Genomic DNA, 17,859 nt, shown 5'->3' on the forward strand with positions numbered 1-17,859 from the left:
TCTCTAACACTTACTCTTTTGGCTTATGCTAACTATTCGCCCTAACATTAACTCTTCTCTCTAGCACTAACTCTTCTCTCTCACACCAACTCTTCCCCCTAACACCAACTCTTCTCCCTAACACTAACTCTACTCTTTAACACTAACTCTACTCTCTAACACTAAATCTTCTCTCTAAACCTAACTCTTCTCTCTCACACTAACTCTTTTCTCTCACACCAACTCTACTCTCTAACACTAACTCTACTCTCTAATGCTCACTCTTTTCTCAAACGCTTACTCTTCTCTCTAATGCTAATGCTAACTCTTTTCTCTAACGCTAACTCTTCTCTCTAACGCGAACTCTTCTCTTCACTGTTAACTGTTGTTAACTTCAATGTTAACTGCCATAATCTTTCTCGAACGTTTTTCCCCTACTTTACAGTCTGTCCTGTACATAAAAAAAACTCTAACATTCACCCGGTTTGCATCGCCGCAGGCTACCTCTACGTGACATGCCTCATCCAGAACTGCTCCGACAAGATGGTGACGGCGCAGTTCCTGGGCAAGATCGACCACAACTCGCTCACGGTGCAGGACGACTACATATTCGTCAAGGTAAACAAACCGACTCAAGGAAAGGTTCTCAGGGTACTTGGGCAATGTTTTGCTCTTTGAATCTCTTTGTTGAATGAAAAACGTCGTCTTTGTCCCCTCCAAATTTCCTCGTCACCAAAGAGGACAAAAATACCTCTTCCCCGACAACAACTCTCTCTCAACTAATGTACTATTCTACGTTATCTTTCTGTTTGAAATTGTCGACAACATGTCCGATCCAAGTGCGTGTACATTTACTCTGTCCGTATTTGTGTGTTTTCCCTCTACCTTCAGGGGTTTTTTTTTGCCGCTGTTTTGATGTCTCCAACTGTCTTTACAGATAAAACTGCTTCCCAGATAAATGGGGGGGGGGGGTGACCGGGGATTCGAAATTGCAATGAATTCCTGTTCGGCGCGGCGTACGGAATTAATCTGGCCTTGTCTATAATTGACTTGCCGGAGAGTACGAGTAGGAAGACGGCCGCCGAATGTCATTTGCATACGATAACGGGCTGGGATGTAGTTGAACCGCTCCATACCGTGACCGAGTTCCTATATGGCTTCCTCTGAAAGCGCACTCGTTTTTATGTGTGTGTGTGTGTGTGTGTGTGTGTGTGTTGTGTGTGTGTGTGTGTGTGTGTGTGTGTGTGTGTGTGTGTGTGTGTGTGTGTGTGTGTGTGTGTGTGTGTGTGTGTGTGTGTGTGTGTGTGTGTGCGTGTGTGCGTGCGTGCATGCGTGTGTGTGAGAGAGTCCCTGGGAGTTTATGAATGCGGCCTGGGACGTTTTTATGTTTGTGTAAACATAATATGCACGTCTGTATGTGTGTGTGATCGCCTGTGTTTTGTGTTTATGCGTGTGCGTGTGTGTGTGTGTGTGTGTGTGTGAGCCAGTGAGTGGACTAAAAACACTCTCATTAGGCAGCGAGGGTCCATCAGGGGTTTACTGGTAATAATACAGTAGCTGAGATTATCAAGCCTACAGGGTACTAACCTCCATATCAGTAGCTCACCCCATCTAGGAATGTAAATATGCATATCATCACAGTATCTGCCTATGAATTCCAAATCCTAATGTAAGGTGTCAATTTGAATTCTATCATCATCGATGTTAGAATTCAGAACTGCGTATGATTTGAGCGGCACAATACCGCCAAAAGATGATCAGTGATAATACGGTCCTTTCAGGAAATTGCAATTTTGCATCATGCAAAAAAGGAATGCACTGTCAAATTCAACGCGGCCTCCTCTATATTTACCAGCGCTCCCAATATTGAGAAATTCCGTGCGACTTTAGCGCTTGAAACGCCCGCATAAACGGACGCCTCCAGCCCGACTCGAACATTCGACTGTGCGTGAGAGTTTATTTCGTCGACTTCCACCACAGGAACCCAAACAAAATGACTGTTTTCGTGTTTTGTGACTTTGGCGACCATGGTTCCACCGCGTGGAACCGGCTCACCTGGACTCCACTCCAGTCGCCTTTTTTGGTTTTCGATCGGGCAAAAGTTGCCGATAGCACCTGGTGCCTGGTACTTTTTTTCGGTATCGCCTCGGTCCAGGTTCCGTGCGAGCTGAGGCGATACCGAAAGGTAATCCCCGAAAGGGATCGCTCAGAGAGATCGCCGAGCAGAGAAATCGGAGAGCGGATATTTAAATTTTTTTATTTTAAGATAAGCTGCTTATCGTCCTCGGGGTCTTTTAAAAATAGGATCCAAGAAATCCTGGAAAAACGTATCCAGCCACACGCCGGGAATCGAGAACGCCATCCTGTCGACAGCCCCGTAGTTCCTGTGTGTGGTGTTGAGGATGACGTCCCCGCAGTTTCATGCGGCGTTGCATTATAGTACTTTATATTCTCTGCAGCGGCAAACAAAATGCCTGGTACCAAAGAGTCGAGTAGAGTCGAGTTGAGCTGGTTCCATGCAGTGGAAAAGCGTCACAAGCCTAGAGAATTAAAAAAAGTTGACTTTTACTACTACTTTTACTTTTACTTTAAGAAGTACTAGTACTACAACATTACCACTTGTTTCTGTGATAAGCACAATGTGTATCATTATATGAAGTAATGACCTGTGACTCTGTCTTCATTGGTAGTAGTCAAAAAACTTTTTTTTTAATTGATTTGTAATTTTGGGGTTATTTCAGTGAAAAAATAATCTAACTGTATCGCAAGTTTTGAGAAAAAACACTGCAAAATCAAGCATTTTTGGTCGCAAACAATCACCAAAAAAAAACCTGGCAAAATCTCTTGATAGTGATTGTTCTCCACAATCTCGGTACTTTGGCCACAACCCTTTAGCAGTGGTGAGAATGGTGTATGTACCTGTGGACAAAGACACAGACACGCCAACACACAAAGTGACTGAGTGCCTCTTCTTTTATCAGTGGTTGCACAGTAAGTCCTTTGGCCGTGCTTAACAGATGCAAAGCCAAACAGAAACATGCAATCTCAAACCAAGGGTCGGAAAGATGTTCTGGTATCAGGTATTAACACACACACACACACACACACACACCAAGCTTACACCAAGCTTTTTTGTCCAACTATTACTTTTCAAATCACAGTCCCCGGCTCCCCCCCGGGGGCTTCACATCGCAGAGTTCAAGGTTTTTTTTTTATTGGCATTATTCAGCAAAAAAATAAATAAAAAATAGTTCCGTGGGCCCGCCCCTTTCAATCACCCAAAGATTGCTGTAATCTCGGCTCAACCCGGGCAGGGAACACGCATCGGAGAAAAGGGGCTCGAGGAAGCCTGAGCGACGGGAACAAGAGAGCGGCGAGAAGGGGGGGGAAGCCAAAGTCGAACGTCAAGCTGTTCCCGCTGAGCTAAATATAGGAGCGACAAACGCGAACACTCCTGACGCGTATTCCGATTTTTGAAAGCGACGAATAAGGAGAGGGGAACGAGGAGCTTTTCAGGAGTTTGAGGAAAGCTCGCTCGCAAAGAACGGAAAAAAAGATCCGTTAACGGAAGAGGAAACAGAACCCCCCCCCCCCCCCCCCCCTCGCTCAGGGACTCGCTGAAATCAAAGCCTGGTTCAAGATTTTCCTTCCGAGGCGGCGAGTGCACTCACAATGAGTCGGAGCCATTCCAGCGGAACGACGACACCGTGAGGACAAGGCAGCCGGCAACAAAAGACCCACCGGCACAGACTTATCGCGCCCCTTTACGCCCGGAAACGTAACGTCTTATTTCTAAAAGCGACGGCATTTTCGCTCGCTGCCTGAAGCTCCCCGAGCAGGTGGGAGCGTCTCTGTTTTTACGCAGAGATATTTAGGGGGAGGATCATTCACCGGATTGACTCACTGTACGTTCACGCGGTCGGGTCAGTTCGGCGCGGAACCTTCCCTCCATTTGAAGAGCGACCGCCCGTCCTCCAGCTCTGTGATGGCGACAGAAAGGTCGGCTCTCTTCAGAGAATCGGCTCTTTACGAGCGACCGAGTGCAATGGGGTCGTTAAATGTTCCGACTTGTTGCTGGGTTGGTTCAGTTGGTGCACAGTAAATGCAAATGTGTAAATAAGTCACATTCAATAACGGTGGCTCGGAGTCATTTAAACGATTTGTTGCATATGAAACATTTGAAAGTGTCATAAGCGACCTCTTCCTTTCTCTTCATCTTTTTAAATCCTGCCATTTTTTGTGATTATTCTTATTTTTTTAATCATCAGGACTTGTATTTTCTGAGCATTTATTTTTTTATTTTTGATTCTCCTTCAGACGGAGCGGAATTGTGTCCACCTCTAAAAAAAATATTGGTGTGACGTGATTGGTCAATATTTCTACGTAGTCATCAAATGAAGAGAGCTCGTCTTTCGCTTCCTGAGCCGGTTCGGGGCTCCGTGATATTTTCAGCTGCATTTTTTTTTTTTTTTTTTTGAACCTCCACTTTAAAGACGCAATCAACATCTAATCACCAACTTTTTTTTTTTGTACTGATTGCCTAATTAAGCACTTCTGGAGTAAATCTGAAGTTGATGTTCCGCAGATTTTCGAGTTTTAAAAATTTCATGAAACACACGGCGCGGTTTGAGCTGAGGCCTTGGTGAATCTGAGCCCGCAGAGTTTTGACCGCGGGTGGTGCTCTGTGCAGGCCCTTACGGTAAACTATTCCAGTTTGCACACCGTTGGTCCTGTCGGCAATTGGTTCAAAATGGTAAATATCCAACGGTTGGTTGAGTCGTGGTTGATCAACCCTAACCATTTTTTTTTATCCGGGTGGTGCCAATAAATGCGTGCAGGGGCTGATCTGACGTTTGGCACAGCTGGATGCAGGGCTTTGTAGGCAGCTGGTGGAATGGCTCTGCAGCGTGCAGGACACCATATCTCCAATGGAATAACGTGAAATGAGGACATTCAGCGGTTATTTGATTCTCTCAATGAAAACGATGGCCTCGCCGCCAAGCCTTACGTTTAACCACTCATTTTATGACACTTTTTCTCACACCGGTTATGAGGAAGGTTTCATTACATACTGTGTATTCGAGCGCCTTGGTCAAGCGGTACTTGGGCGAAAAAAAGTGATGTATCTTTATCCAAGGTTCCGCTGCGCCGCACCCACTCCCTGCAAATAAGAATACTTATTCGCACTCGTTCTGCCTCTTCGTGACTGAGCCACTACAGCGACAGCGATCTCTATACGGAACATCTTGAGTTGAACTTGGGTGACATTCACTTTCAACGTCCATCGTGGACGCTGACTATTGTAGCCTCAGCCTATTGTTACTCATACTATTTAAGTTACGAATGAATCTGCGATCGATGAAGTCTATCGCCAATTGGCGTTGATGACAGCCTTTTTTTTTTTTTTTTTTTTAATGTATGTGCAGTTTACCGGGTAATGAGACTGATCCTTCAGAGTGGGAGCGGAGACGGATCTCTCTCCACCTCCGCCCAGAGCTATTTCGGTTTGGATTTATAATGGATTATTGGTCATGTTCATTGTGTTAAAGTGTAAAAGTGAGTCAACATGTTTATTAGTCACATACATATACATACCATCATATTTATATGCAGTGAAATTACATATTACTTTAAAATAAAATGACTGTGATCTTTTTGTTCACATTGTGAAGTGTATCGTCTGAATTGACCAAAACCATGACCACTATGTTCTTTCATATGGAATTTGTTTCGTTTCTTACTTGTATGGAAAATGAAAAAAACGTAAAACTAACCGGTGTCAGCCCGGTCATTCGGGGCTCCTCCCGTTCTGAGGCCGGCTTGGTGCGGTGCTGGAGTGGCTCGGAGCCCGGCGAGGAGGGCAGGGGTTCTCCCCTCACAAAAACAAAACATTCATGGTCCCGCACGTGGTTGACTTTGATTTTGATGTTGTATTGTAAATCGGATATGAAATGATTGAATGATACACGGATATCCCTGTCTATTAACGCACTTACTTCCGCAGTGGAAAAGAGGTATTTTTTTAGGTTATTATGTTTTTATTTGGGTGCGCCGGTTTTCCTGCTTTTTTATTTCAGATCTTTTCATTTCCCGTTGGTTTCCTACTTGTACCAAACAAACAGTTTAAATGGAACTGAGTTAAGGGACTGTCCCGTTCCATCCTGTTCCCCAAAAAAAAACCCAAAAAACATGTGTCCCCATGCCGCGTTACACATGCCTCCCCGTTGCTTTCCGTTGCTATGGGACGTAATTTAGTAAAAACTAGATGTTTTTTGTGTAAATGCTTTACTTGTAAATAAAAAATCCTGTACTTCTTGCGTACCACCCCCCTCCTTTCCCGATAGCATCGTAAATTGGCCGTCTCTGCCCCCCAGCAATCGCCGATTAGAATCCATCGCCCAAGGTCTCGTGTACATATTGCCGGCAGCAACCTAATCCAAAGAAAAACCTTGTAGACAACAGTTCAACCAGCGCAGAGAAACGCTATCTTCTAATGACATCGCAATGCGATTAGCCTGCCAGGTTGGCTGTAAAGACAAAAGAGCACTTTGGCTCCTCATTAAAACCGTTCCGCCGATACCGGTCGGTGGCAGGTGAAACTTGAACCCAAGGAACAACACCGACCGATTCCGTCGACAGAAGCAATTTACTGGAGTTGATTTGGTGCCGTCTCCAGTGTCGCTGTCCGGACTTACAGGCTCAGACCGGCCCTTTGTGTCTCCGTATGTTTGAACGGCTTGCACTCAAGCGAGACAAGACAGGTGAACTATGGGTAATTGCCCATTATATTTAACAGAAACTAGTTGTCTGACGGGTTGAAGCCTTGATGAGTCAAGCACACTTTTGTCCCGACGCTGCATTTGACCCGCGGCGAAGCAATCTGGTGCTGACTCAATCGCCAACCCCCCCCCCCTCCCACACACACACACACACACACACACACACCTCCCCGCGCAGCAGCACACGGGCGGCTGACGGGAACACACCAGGTGAGAACCCCGGCAGATTTGCCTCCCTGCGTGCGAGTCAGGACTGCTTCCCGAAAGCTGAGATCAGCGGAGTGGGAGATTTTCAGAAAGGATCGGAGTCAGCCGGATTTGACAGATTTGACATCCTCTACAATCTCTGTCAGAAAACAGGAACGTCTTCCTCCATCTCGTTTTGTTTTTGCTCCCTCTTTAGTATTCAATCGTCTCCTCTTAGTTTTCGTCATGTTTCTTTCCCTAACAGGTCTATCTACCAAGCAGGGCAATTTGTTTCTGAACAAACGGAGCAATGACTTGATGACTTCTAACATAAGTTGTACGCGTGATGCCCATGTGATGTTACGGTGTGCCACGCCACTTCATTTAGTTTTTTTTTCCCCATGCCATTTTCCCTCCAAAGGTTACAACTGGGAACCGCACCAAGCACTACGTCTCCTACCGACGCAACGAGTTCGTACAGATGAGGTTCCCCAAGTACGCCCTACCAAAGGTAAGCAGCGCTCAATTTCCAACGTACCTAACCAAATAAATCAACCTAATAAAGAGGCTGTGGTGGATGATGATGAAGTACGGCGGCGACGGGAAAAGGGTGTCCTACACCATGAGGACCGGAACCCCCTAAAAGAAAGGACGTGGCCGTGGGTAGACATAGAAACAGAGAAACTCATGGAGGTAAGTCTGTACCACGGCTAGTGTAGAAATCGCAGTGAATAGAACTACAATTTTCCCTCGGTATTAACTGGGTGCTATTTGAACAGGGGCGTCTCTACTTTGACTCGCGCTTTGCCCATCACTGATTGGGGACAAAATCAATACCCGACTTCTTTCCTGTAGCTACGATGTCCTATACGTGTACCCGCGCCGCCGGCCACATAAAATATTGAGGGCGACTCCTTCATCCTTCCCGACTGAGTAATGGAGGTGGGGGTCAGAGAGAACCTTTGTGTCGGGAGAAGGTTCGAGGGACTGGAGAGAGAGCGAGAGAGAGAGAGAGAGAGAGAAAGAGAGAGAGAGAGAGAGGGAGAGAGAGAGAGAGCGAGAGAGAGAGAGAGAGAGAGAGGGAGAGAGAGAGAGGAGAAAGTCTCATGTATTTTTCAACCCTGGTGTCTGGAGGTGTGTGTGTGTGTGTGTGTGTGTGTGTGTGTGTGTGTGTGTGTGTGTGTGTGTGTGTGTGTGTGTGTGTGTGTGTGTGAGGGAAAGGGGAGGAGGGGTGCTCTAATGACAATCACTGTCATTGACATCATGCCCCAGACTCAGACCCACCAAAAAATAGTGTTTGAAAGGGAATAATACACACACACACACACACACACACACACACACACGCTCAAACATAAGAGGGTGCACTCCTATTTCTTCCTCTCACCACTAATTGTGCTGAGCACAACACTTGAAGACATCTTGGGCTCGACTACTTCAGCCCACCCCACTGATCTTTAAGCAAGGTGAAAAAGATGGGATTTCACAGGCACACACAGACACACAGACACACAGACACACACACACACACACACACACACACACACACACACACACACACACACACACACACACACACACACACACACACACACACACACACTAAGAACATACAGTCACACACTCCACACAAAAATTGCTCTCCCTCCTACAGGGAGAGAATATTGGGTATATTCAGTTTGAGAGAGTGTGTGTGCGTGTGCGTGTGCATGTGTGTGTGTGTGTGTGTGTGTGTGTGTGTGTATGTGTGTGCGTGTGCATGTGTGTGTGTGTGTGTGTGTGCGCGTGCATGCGTGCGTGTGTGTGTGGCCGGGCGCGCGTACGTCAAGTATTTTTTTACCCAGTTAAAGTTCGCCCTACTTGGGCGAGAGAGACTGATGTACCCTCTCCGAGGTCTCTCCCCCTCCCTCCCTCGCTCTCTGTCGCTGTTCTGTGTTTTTTTAGTTGGGTGAGCAGATAGGTCACGCGCCGCAAAGCTTTTAGGTCAAAAGTGCTGGATGGAGAGAGGGATAGGCAGAGAGAAAAGAGTGGGGAGGAGGTGGAGAGTGATACGGAGCCCGAGCAAGCGGCGGAGAGAGAGAGAGACAGGGAGAGAGAGAGAGAGAGAGAGAGAGAGAGAGAAGGGGAGAGAGAGAGGGAGAGAGAGAGAGGGAAAGGCGAAGGACTAAATGGAGAGGGTGGGGGAAGAAGAGCGTCCGGACGGTGCGAATGTTTGTTTTTCCGTGGTGGTGTTGTTTTTTTGTTTTGATGATTTTTCCACTGTAAATAATTGAACGCTCCGGAGGATGAAATATGCAGGGGCCGTGACGGAGGGAGCGGTTGGGCGCTGTTCCTCCGAGACCTGACCCGAGTCGCGGATTAAACCAACACATGAACATGAACAACATAACCTAGCAGACAGCCACAGCTTAGGTCATAACCCCCCGCTACACACACGCACCTCCATCTTTCCTCTGTTGTCTCTCTGCTCTTTTCAATTTGGGGGTCGCTGTCTGCCTCCCCACACACCACAGCCCTCGTATTCCAGATCCTTCCTTTGATGCACCCTGTGAAACACACGCCCATAGTGCTTTTTTTTTAAATGTTATTATTAGGAGTGGTTGACTACCATCGCAGGTTTCCATTTCAGAAACATAATCACAAACTGTTTATTCGGCTCAGTGCACTTTTATCATCAAGGAACTTGTTGTAGTGAAGATTGGTGCATTGCTGTGCACAGACTATTGGCATTTAAATCTGAAAACATAACACTGAAACTGCCAAATGTGTAAAAGTAGACAAATATACAAAAATGGATTATATGCACAAGATGGATGTGCATTGCTAGTAGATTGCTAGTATGGCTATAGGTGTAAAATATAAAATTAGATGGATATACTCTGCGGAATGAATACCAGGGAAGTTCCGCCTGCCACATGCCGCCCGGGTGGTGTTTTCAGGGCCCTCCAGCACAAAGAAACGGGCAGAGACGTTGCAAACACACCCTTTTATAAAGACTCTTTGAGGTAAAGTGGCTGTAAGAGGCCAAAAATAGCCACTCGTAGTAGTAGTCAATATTAGCGAAAAGAAAATTGTCTTTTTGGTACATTAATATTTTAAAAGAAAGCACATCAATACTGTATAGAAACACTCATGTAGAATCATGTCACTGGGACGTTTCAGCAGGAGGTAGAGCGCTGAGCTCTACTGTCAAGTCTAATCTTCTCTCTCGGTGAGCTTTTGGTTCGTTTCTTTCTGTGTGCTTTTTGAAGCACTCTGTCTACAGCAGAAATACAAACAAACGATTTATTCAGGGCTATTAAAAAGATTGAAGAAAAGTGTCCACTAGGCAATGCAAAGAGCAGAGAAGAGCAGGGGAAGTAGGGTGGCCATGGAAGGCGAGGCTGAAGAGGTGAGCTTTGAGGGGCCGTTTTGAAAGATGTCAGGGTGGGGACCGATTTTATATGAGTACGAAGGGCGTTCTGCAGAGATGGGGCGACAACTGAAAAGGTCCCGGCAGCCCCCAGGTTTGGTGCTCCAAATACCAAGAGTTTTGCTTCAAGGGCCTGGCAAGCGGTGAGTAGGTTGTTCCTGCGTTTGAGACTAAGCCAGTGGAGGTCTTGGAGGACTGCGGCCATGCGGTTTCTCTCGTGAGTTTTGAACACACATGGGTTGGTTGCGGACTTGCTGCTGGTGCCTTGGATGAAACCCTTAACCAAAATTCTAGTGGTAGAGCTGAGGGTTTAAAAAAAGGTAAATCGGCTTTGGAATTGTCCAATCTGGATCCCATGGTCCCTGCGTTCAGTGGCGCGTCCAGGGGCCAGGACCTTATGATATTTTACCCAGAGGAGAAGCTTCAGGCTTGGAGTTGGGTGCGTCCCGGGCCCCCGCTGACACTGATGGATGGAGGGTATTGCATCCAATGGGCATTTACTGGTGCAGCACTGAGGCCTGGGGAGGGTTTCTGCAGAGGTTACCCGGCCCTGCTCCAAGCCAAGCGCATGGCATTTTTCAAAATGCCACGCGCTTGTGAAGCTGCCTTGACGATTCCAACTCCTGCTTTGCACAAACAAAAATTGTCCTTTAGGATGGTGAAGTTGAGATGGTGACAACCCCCGTACAAGTTATCTCGTTGCCTGAATAGACCATAAAGAACAATAAACAAACACACACACACACACACACACACACACACACACATACACACACACACACACACACACACACACACAACTGTGGGTCTGATAATTACCCAACAAAGTTCCACCATCTTGCGTCAGTGCTTTTATTTTTGTAGAAGGCGTACAGGGGATTTGTGCAGTCACCTCGGTTTCAAGCCATTCAACTACATTGTTTGGGGCCAAATTCTCTACCTCTCGCCATTTGAGGGGCCACACGAGTTCAACAGGCAATTTTCTTTGAGAAAAACACTGCTCTAGATAGCTTCTCAAAACCTGCTATTGTGAAGAAATCCTTGGCACTACCGAGTAATATTATACAGTTCAGTATACATATTTAGAATACAAAAGGGAGTAACTATGGCGCTTCACTTGCCTTTCCTTAATTACATTTTCTAGTTGAATTGAAGGAAATTAAAATGACTGACATATTTCTTGCCTTGACTAGAGGGTTAAATGCATTGAATAGGCAAAAGCTGGCATGTCAATCGTCGTGGCATGTCCTGGAAGTATCAGAGATGACTGAGAACGTGGCGAGCTCTGTATCGCATACATCGGAACATGAGCCAAGCTGATATCTCAGCCTGTTTGATCACTAATTTCTTCGTTGAAACACCCGAAGTGACACTTCACATGGCTTTCACAAGCCTCTATCCATTTTTCAAAATGAAAAAGCTTAATATTGACAGATACGTTCCAAATGTACTTTTCCTCTCAGCTTGCTTCTGCTTGTTATTGTTATTTATTTCACCCTAAAGGTATTTCATGAATGACATTTACAGACTTTGTATTACTTGGTCCTTTTCTCTCTTTTCTTGAATACACAAATCTCCCTTCTTATGAGAGACGTCTACTTCTGGATTGGGAAAGATAGGAAAAGTGGTCGTGTACAAGTGGATCCCCTGTACTTTGGCAAAGTGCGATTGGTCGAGGCAGTAATGGGTGGGACAACAGGGAAAAGCGGCTCTTTGTTAATGAAGGGAGAGAGATTCACATTACGCTTCGGGCCAGTGCTCCACTTTCAGTGATAATAATTGTTGCGTTCATCGCGAACCTTCGAATTCCTAAAAAGGATGCTGCGCGGGCTAAGACTGGCCCACAGGCCGCCGTTCGAATGGATTTCAAGCAAAGCCCCTTTTATTCGAATCACTGATCCCCGTGTCTCTTTGCTACCAAATCCTTTTTCATGTTTGCACATAAAGGCTACTTCCAGCCCACCTGCCATCCTAATTCCCATTCAGTGGGGGGGTTAACGAAAATGCTTAGACATATGTTGTGCGCCCAGGGTGTATGATATGTAGGTTTAAGCAGCTCAGTGGCAAACACTTCACTGCTGTGAAGGATCTTTAAGCGCATTAAAGCAGTGTGTATGTATGCCCACACATATGTGTGTGTGTGTGTGTGTGTGCATGCGTGCGTGTGTGTGTGTACTTGCGTGTGTACTTGCGTATAACCCCCAATACCAAAAAAATGAGAAGCCACACATGTGTTCAATGCCCTTGGTGTTCCGCAATTTTTGCATTTCCGATTTTATGATTTCATGAATGCATGCACATGCAGCAGGACAGATTTTGCCGGAGGTGGCTGTGGGCGGTGGTGGTGGGTGGGTGTAGGCGGGCGGGTGTAGTGGGGGTGGCCCTGGAAAACCGGCTGACTTTCCCTCGTCCTCGTCCATAGCCAGCGTACACTTTCGGCGCGGGGGGGCGTGGACAGGACCAACTGTGAATGCTAAAACGATCCAAACCTGCAGCTGAAATGTAGACGCTCCAGTTACGAAGTGCAGGGTTATTAGTGGGCGACGGAGAGGGGCGGAGGGAAAGAGAGACAGATAGATAGATTGTCCCTTTTGGAGGACGATAAACATTTGCATCAGAGCACGCTCCTTGAAGAATCACGTGACTTCATAATCTTATCTGCATCCTGCGAGGCACTTCATATTCATTTCCCCGCAAAAACTCGCTTTGATTTTCCGGCTGCTTCGACTGGCGTGACACTTTTTTTTTTTTTTTTTACCCCTGAAATGACTCAAAACGACTGCTTTCTCATTCCACCTTTCATTTCTAATTACCATAAGACACCACCCTACGTAACACCAGTGACCCCGTTCAAAGATGTCTATTATTTTTTATAACATATCGTATAATCATTAAACGTGCTCTTTTTTGGGGGGGCCAAATGTAAATGTTGAGGCTCGATAATTCCCGTACATGTAAGGCCTTGGAAGTGACAGGAATCATTTTGAAAAAAGTTGAGCGGTGGCCATTTCAAGGAACCCGTAATTGCCCCCGTATGGCCCCCGTAATTGGGCTCCTAAAGAGATATTAAAAGATTATGGCCATAACTCTCTGACTTCTCCAAAAACAAGAACCAGAGGATGAGAACGAGCGTTGCCGCGGCCCCTCCAACCGCATAAATCAGAAGGGTAATGGAGCTGTGTGGCTCTTTTCGCTCTCTCTCTTTTTTTTTTTTTTTTTATTCTCTGGACAAGATGGCAGCGTGCCAGTGATTAAAGACACGCCCCCCCCGGACACACGACGCTCCGGTGGCTCCGCCTCGGAAAAAATGTTATGTTAATGCGATCGGGTGGAAAAAGCGCTGACTCGGGCCTCGCCGTCGCGGCCTTTTCCGAGAGCGATGAAGCCATTTTAAAACCGGGGGCCTGGACCAGGGGGAGGAGGGCAGTTTGTTTTTATGTTTTTTTTTTGGTGTTCTGGAGCTGCCAAAACAACAACATTGTTTCGGCGCCCTCCCTCCCTCCTCCCCCCCCTCTCCGTTTGTGTCTGGGGTTGGATTTCTCGGAAAAAAACGCGGTTGTTTCGGGTTTTTCGTAGCCCGCCGAGCGAGCTGTCAAGCGGATCAAAGTTTTCCCTCTTTGTTGTCTTATCTCTCTCCCTCCCCTCCATCTTATCTTCTGTTCTCCTCCCCGCTCCACTCTTTCATTTGGTGTCTCGCGTTATCAAACTTTATCGCGGCTTGTTTATTTTGACGCCAGCTCCGTTTGGAACTTGTGACTTTTGAGAGAAATGCAGACCTGTCGCCACCAGAGCAAGTCATATTATATAATAATATGAGGGATGGTGTGCAGTCTGTTATTTTACCATAACGGACCCCGCTGGCTGCATAACAGACGGCTTATTACACAGCGGCTTACCGAATAAAAGAATCAATTTGCACGGAACACTGATCGGCCTGGACTTTTTTCAGAGATTCGACTCTTGACTCATTCTTCTGGACTTTTATCCGTGAACATTGCACACACCGTTACGCTTTGAACCGAGCATTTGCACATTCCTGCACAAGCTGCACAGCTTTATTAAAAAAAAACAAAATAAAAAAAAAACAGCCTTATTTTACACTATTCTTACATATTTTACTTGTATTTTACTTATTGTTTTACATTAATGTTTCATGTATGCACCGAACGCTGTGACGAATGTTCGTGTAAACTTACTTGGCAATAAAGACGATTCTGATTCTGATTCTGATTCTGATTAAGATTCTGATTCTGATTAGGATTCACCCAGTGAAAAGATTTTCCGACTCTTCGTCTGTTTGATTCGGGCGGCGTCACTGCGGTTGAAAGAGCGAGGCGGAAGCGTCGTCTCTGAGTCACGGATGGAGCTCCTGACCGGCTGGTGATGCGCGTGCGCCACTCGCACCTGGCGGGTCCTCGCTGGCGATCCGCACCAGGAGTTAGGCCGACGTGACCCGTGCGGATCCCGTCCGAGCATCGGTTGGGGTGTCGTCGTCTCTGCTCGGGAGGCGTGCCTGACTCGGGGACCGGCGGCTCGCGGGTGTTTTCGCCCGAGGTTTCGCGTCTCGGTTCAGCACCGTGTGACTGGCTGTAGTTGCCGAGTAGCTCTTTGGCCGGAGTGACTCACAGCTCCTGAGTCATTTAAAAGATTCGTTCGCTACGAACTACTCAGTTTGTGAGTCTTGTATCACTAATATTGATTTGAACTGATTTTATAACTGGTATACCTAGTTCTATAACTAGTATGCCTAGTAGGGATGCAGCGGTACAGTGGGCTCACAGTTCGGTATGTACCACGGTTTTGGGGCAACGGTAACGGTACTGTTTCGGTATCTTTATATTTAAGAAAAATAATTTTAATTAAAAAAAAAAAAAAAAAGTGAAGTGAAAAAATGTTATTATTTGCATAAGTTCATCTGATTGAAAGGGAGATGTCCAGGATGGTGGAAATTCAAATATGAAAACGTTTCAAAATAATTAAAAAAAAAACCTAAAATAAAACCACCACTTTAGTAAGTAGTTTTAGTGTAGAACAGGTATAAACAGTATTTTTCACACGTAAATAACAATAGTAGCCTGCCGTGAGCGCGGGTGCGCTCCTTTTCTGCCAGGGCACCTCCGGACGAGGGAGAAGCCTGGGCCGACTCTCACATGGAGGGGGAAACATTTGCCGGCGGCTGGAGGCGGCAACTTAAACAAACAACACAACATTAAACTGTAAAAAAAAAAAAAGAACGGCGAGACTCGGTTCCCCTCATTTCTGCAAAAGAAGTTGGTAATAGAGAGACACGTCCCAGGGGTTATTTTCCGACTGGACACCTTGATTGATTGCGCTCTTTACAAAAACATTTCTCCGTTTCTCGTTTCTTGTTTCCTTGCGCGGACCTCACGTGGCTGATTGATGGATTGAATAGGAAGCAGCACTTACAGCACGCCGCGCCAACGCCTTCAGTGGACTTGTACCGCAACGCCGTAATTCCGCGGTCCAGGCGCGCGTGTTGAGCGGTACCGGGCCCACCGAACAGTTTGATGGCCTACCGTGTCCCGTTGCTACCCTCGTGCCCAGCATGGCGACTGTTAGGCAAACAAAGGCTAACAAACGAATCACACTGGGGGGGGGGAACCTACATTTCTATGAGAAACCTATTTAGTGTTATTACTGTTAAACTGCCATATCCGCATTCAAATCCTGCACTAGCTAGCATCACAAGATGTCGACACTAGCTTGTTCAAGTTCAAGTTCAAGTTCAAGGGGTTGTTTGTCACATACATATACATACATTCATACATATATGCAGTGAAATGTCATGACACCCGGTGATTACACACAATAAGCTCCATAAGCTCAAAAAATACAAAAAAAAAAAATTACAAAAATTTGCGTAATCGACACGAGGCGCTCGCGCAGGCGCCGCGAGGGGCGGCGCCACAATCGCGATTCCGGGTTCTATAATTATGTAATAGAATTAATTGTCTGTGTTGTATTAAATTATACGTTTAAATCTTTCTCAATGAAACTTAGCTTACCTTACCTCAAGTCCTGGCTATTAAAACTATTTGAAGATATTAAAACTCAGTAAAGGTCTTGAGGGAGGGGGTGTCGGTCGATCAAGTGGGCGGTCGGTTCCCTCCGCTACCACCTCCTGGGACGAGCTCCCACCCTCCGTCCGGGCCACGCCCCGCCGCAGTGGCTCCACCGCATGAAGGACGCAAACGCCCGGATCGCCCGGTGGTGCCTGGCTCTCCAGCCCGTTGACTTCTGGGTGGTCCAGACGGTCGTGGCTGACCTTCTCTCCCGCTCTGGGGGGGCCGGCCGGGGGGGGGGTCGGCTGTCGGTCGGCTTTTGTTAGCATTAGCATGTAGCGTGTGGGCGCCTTGGAGCGAGGGGCGGGAACCCAGGCGGAGAAGCGGCAGGGTGTGATTACTGACAGATCAGCAACATTATTCAGAAATAACTGGGCGCCGATTGCCACTGTTGACCAATCAGAATCGAGTATTCCACAGTGCCGTGGGATAAGCGGTCATATTCTCTCTCTCTCTCTCCCCCTCTCTCCAACCAGGACGTTCAGATCGTGAGCACGGACGAGAGGCAGGTGTTCCTGGCGCTGCAGGAGTGGTACCAGAGCGACACGTACAACCTGTACCAGTCGGATCCGCAGGGCGTGTACTACTCCATCGTGCTGGAGAACGTGCGCAGCACCAAGCAGCCGGAGGAGAGCGTCCTGATCGACGTCCTGGAGGTGAGCGAGGGGGATGGGGGGAGAGAGGGAGAGAGAGCGACCGCCATGTCGGATGCGACAAAATTGCGATCGTTCCGAGCGAAGCGGAGTCCGTCGTTATTTTGAGCAGATACGTGGTCACGGGTCGGTGTGCCCAGTGGGAGCCTTTCGTGCTTTTTCTGTCCTGAAGTTTTTTTGCGGGGAAAAAACTTCTTTTGGAAAGTTCTGGAAATACTTTCTGAAAAATTGTGTGGGTGTGTATTTTTGTGCGTGCGTGTGTTTGTGTGTGTGTTTGTGTGTGTGTGTGTGTGTGTGTGTGAGCGTGTGTGTGTGTAATAACAAATCATTCAACTCATAATAGCAATTTGAAATTAACCAGAATCCATGGTAACTTTCAACCAATATGTGATAATTTATTTTAGTACCTTTAATGCTTTTTCCATTTGAAAAGTTTGTGTATGTGTGTGTGTGTGTGTGTGTGTGTGTGTGTGTGTGTGTTATGCTTCTTTGGAAAGTTTTGTAAACTATTCCTGACAAAAAAAAGTATACGTGTGTGTGTGTGTGTGTGTGTGTGTGTGTGTGTGTGTGTGTGTGTGTGTGTGTGTGTGTGTGCGTGTGTGCATGTGCGTGTGTGTGTGTGTGCGTGTGTTTGTCTAAATGCGTGTGTGTGTGTGTGTGTGTGCGTGTGTGCATGTGCGTGTGTGTGTGTGCGTGTGTTTGTGTAAATGCGTCTGTGTTTGTGTGTGTGCGTGTGCGTGTGCGTGTGCGTGCGTGCAAAGTTTTCA

General features: G+C 46.7%; 1 protein-coding gene across 1 annotated transcript in view; it reads left to right on the forward strand.

Moving 5' to 3' along the window:
• The window catches only part of sorcs2 (sortilin-related VPS10 domain containing receptor 2), a gene marked incomplete at its 5' end in the record, with an annotated part of 224,082 nt that overhangs the window by 183,164 nt on the left and 23,059 nt on the right, over positions 1-17,859 (forward strand). The window contains 3 exons of the mRNA XM_080023540.1: positions 479-597; positions 7,366-7,455; positions 16,916-17,095. Of these exons, the coding sequence (XP_079879666.1) occupies positions 479-597; positions 7,366-7,455; positions 16,916-17,095 (389 nt within the window). The remainder of the gene's footprint in view (positions 1-478; positions 598-7,365; positions 7,456-16,915; positions 17,096-17,859) is intronic.

This window comes from Zeus faber, assembly GCF_960531495.2.
Source record: "Zeus faber genome assembly, chromosome: 22".
In the NCBI taxonomy this organism is placed as follows: domain Eukaryota; kingdom Metazoa; phylum Chordata; class Actinopteri; order Zeiformes; family Zeidae; genus Zeus; species Zeus faber.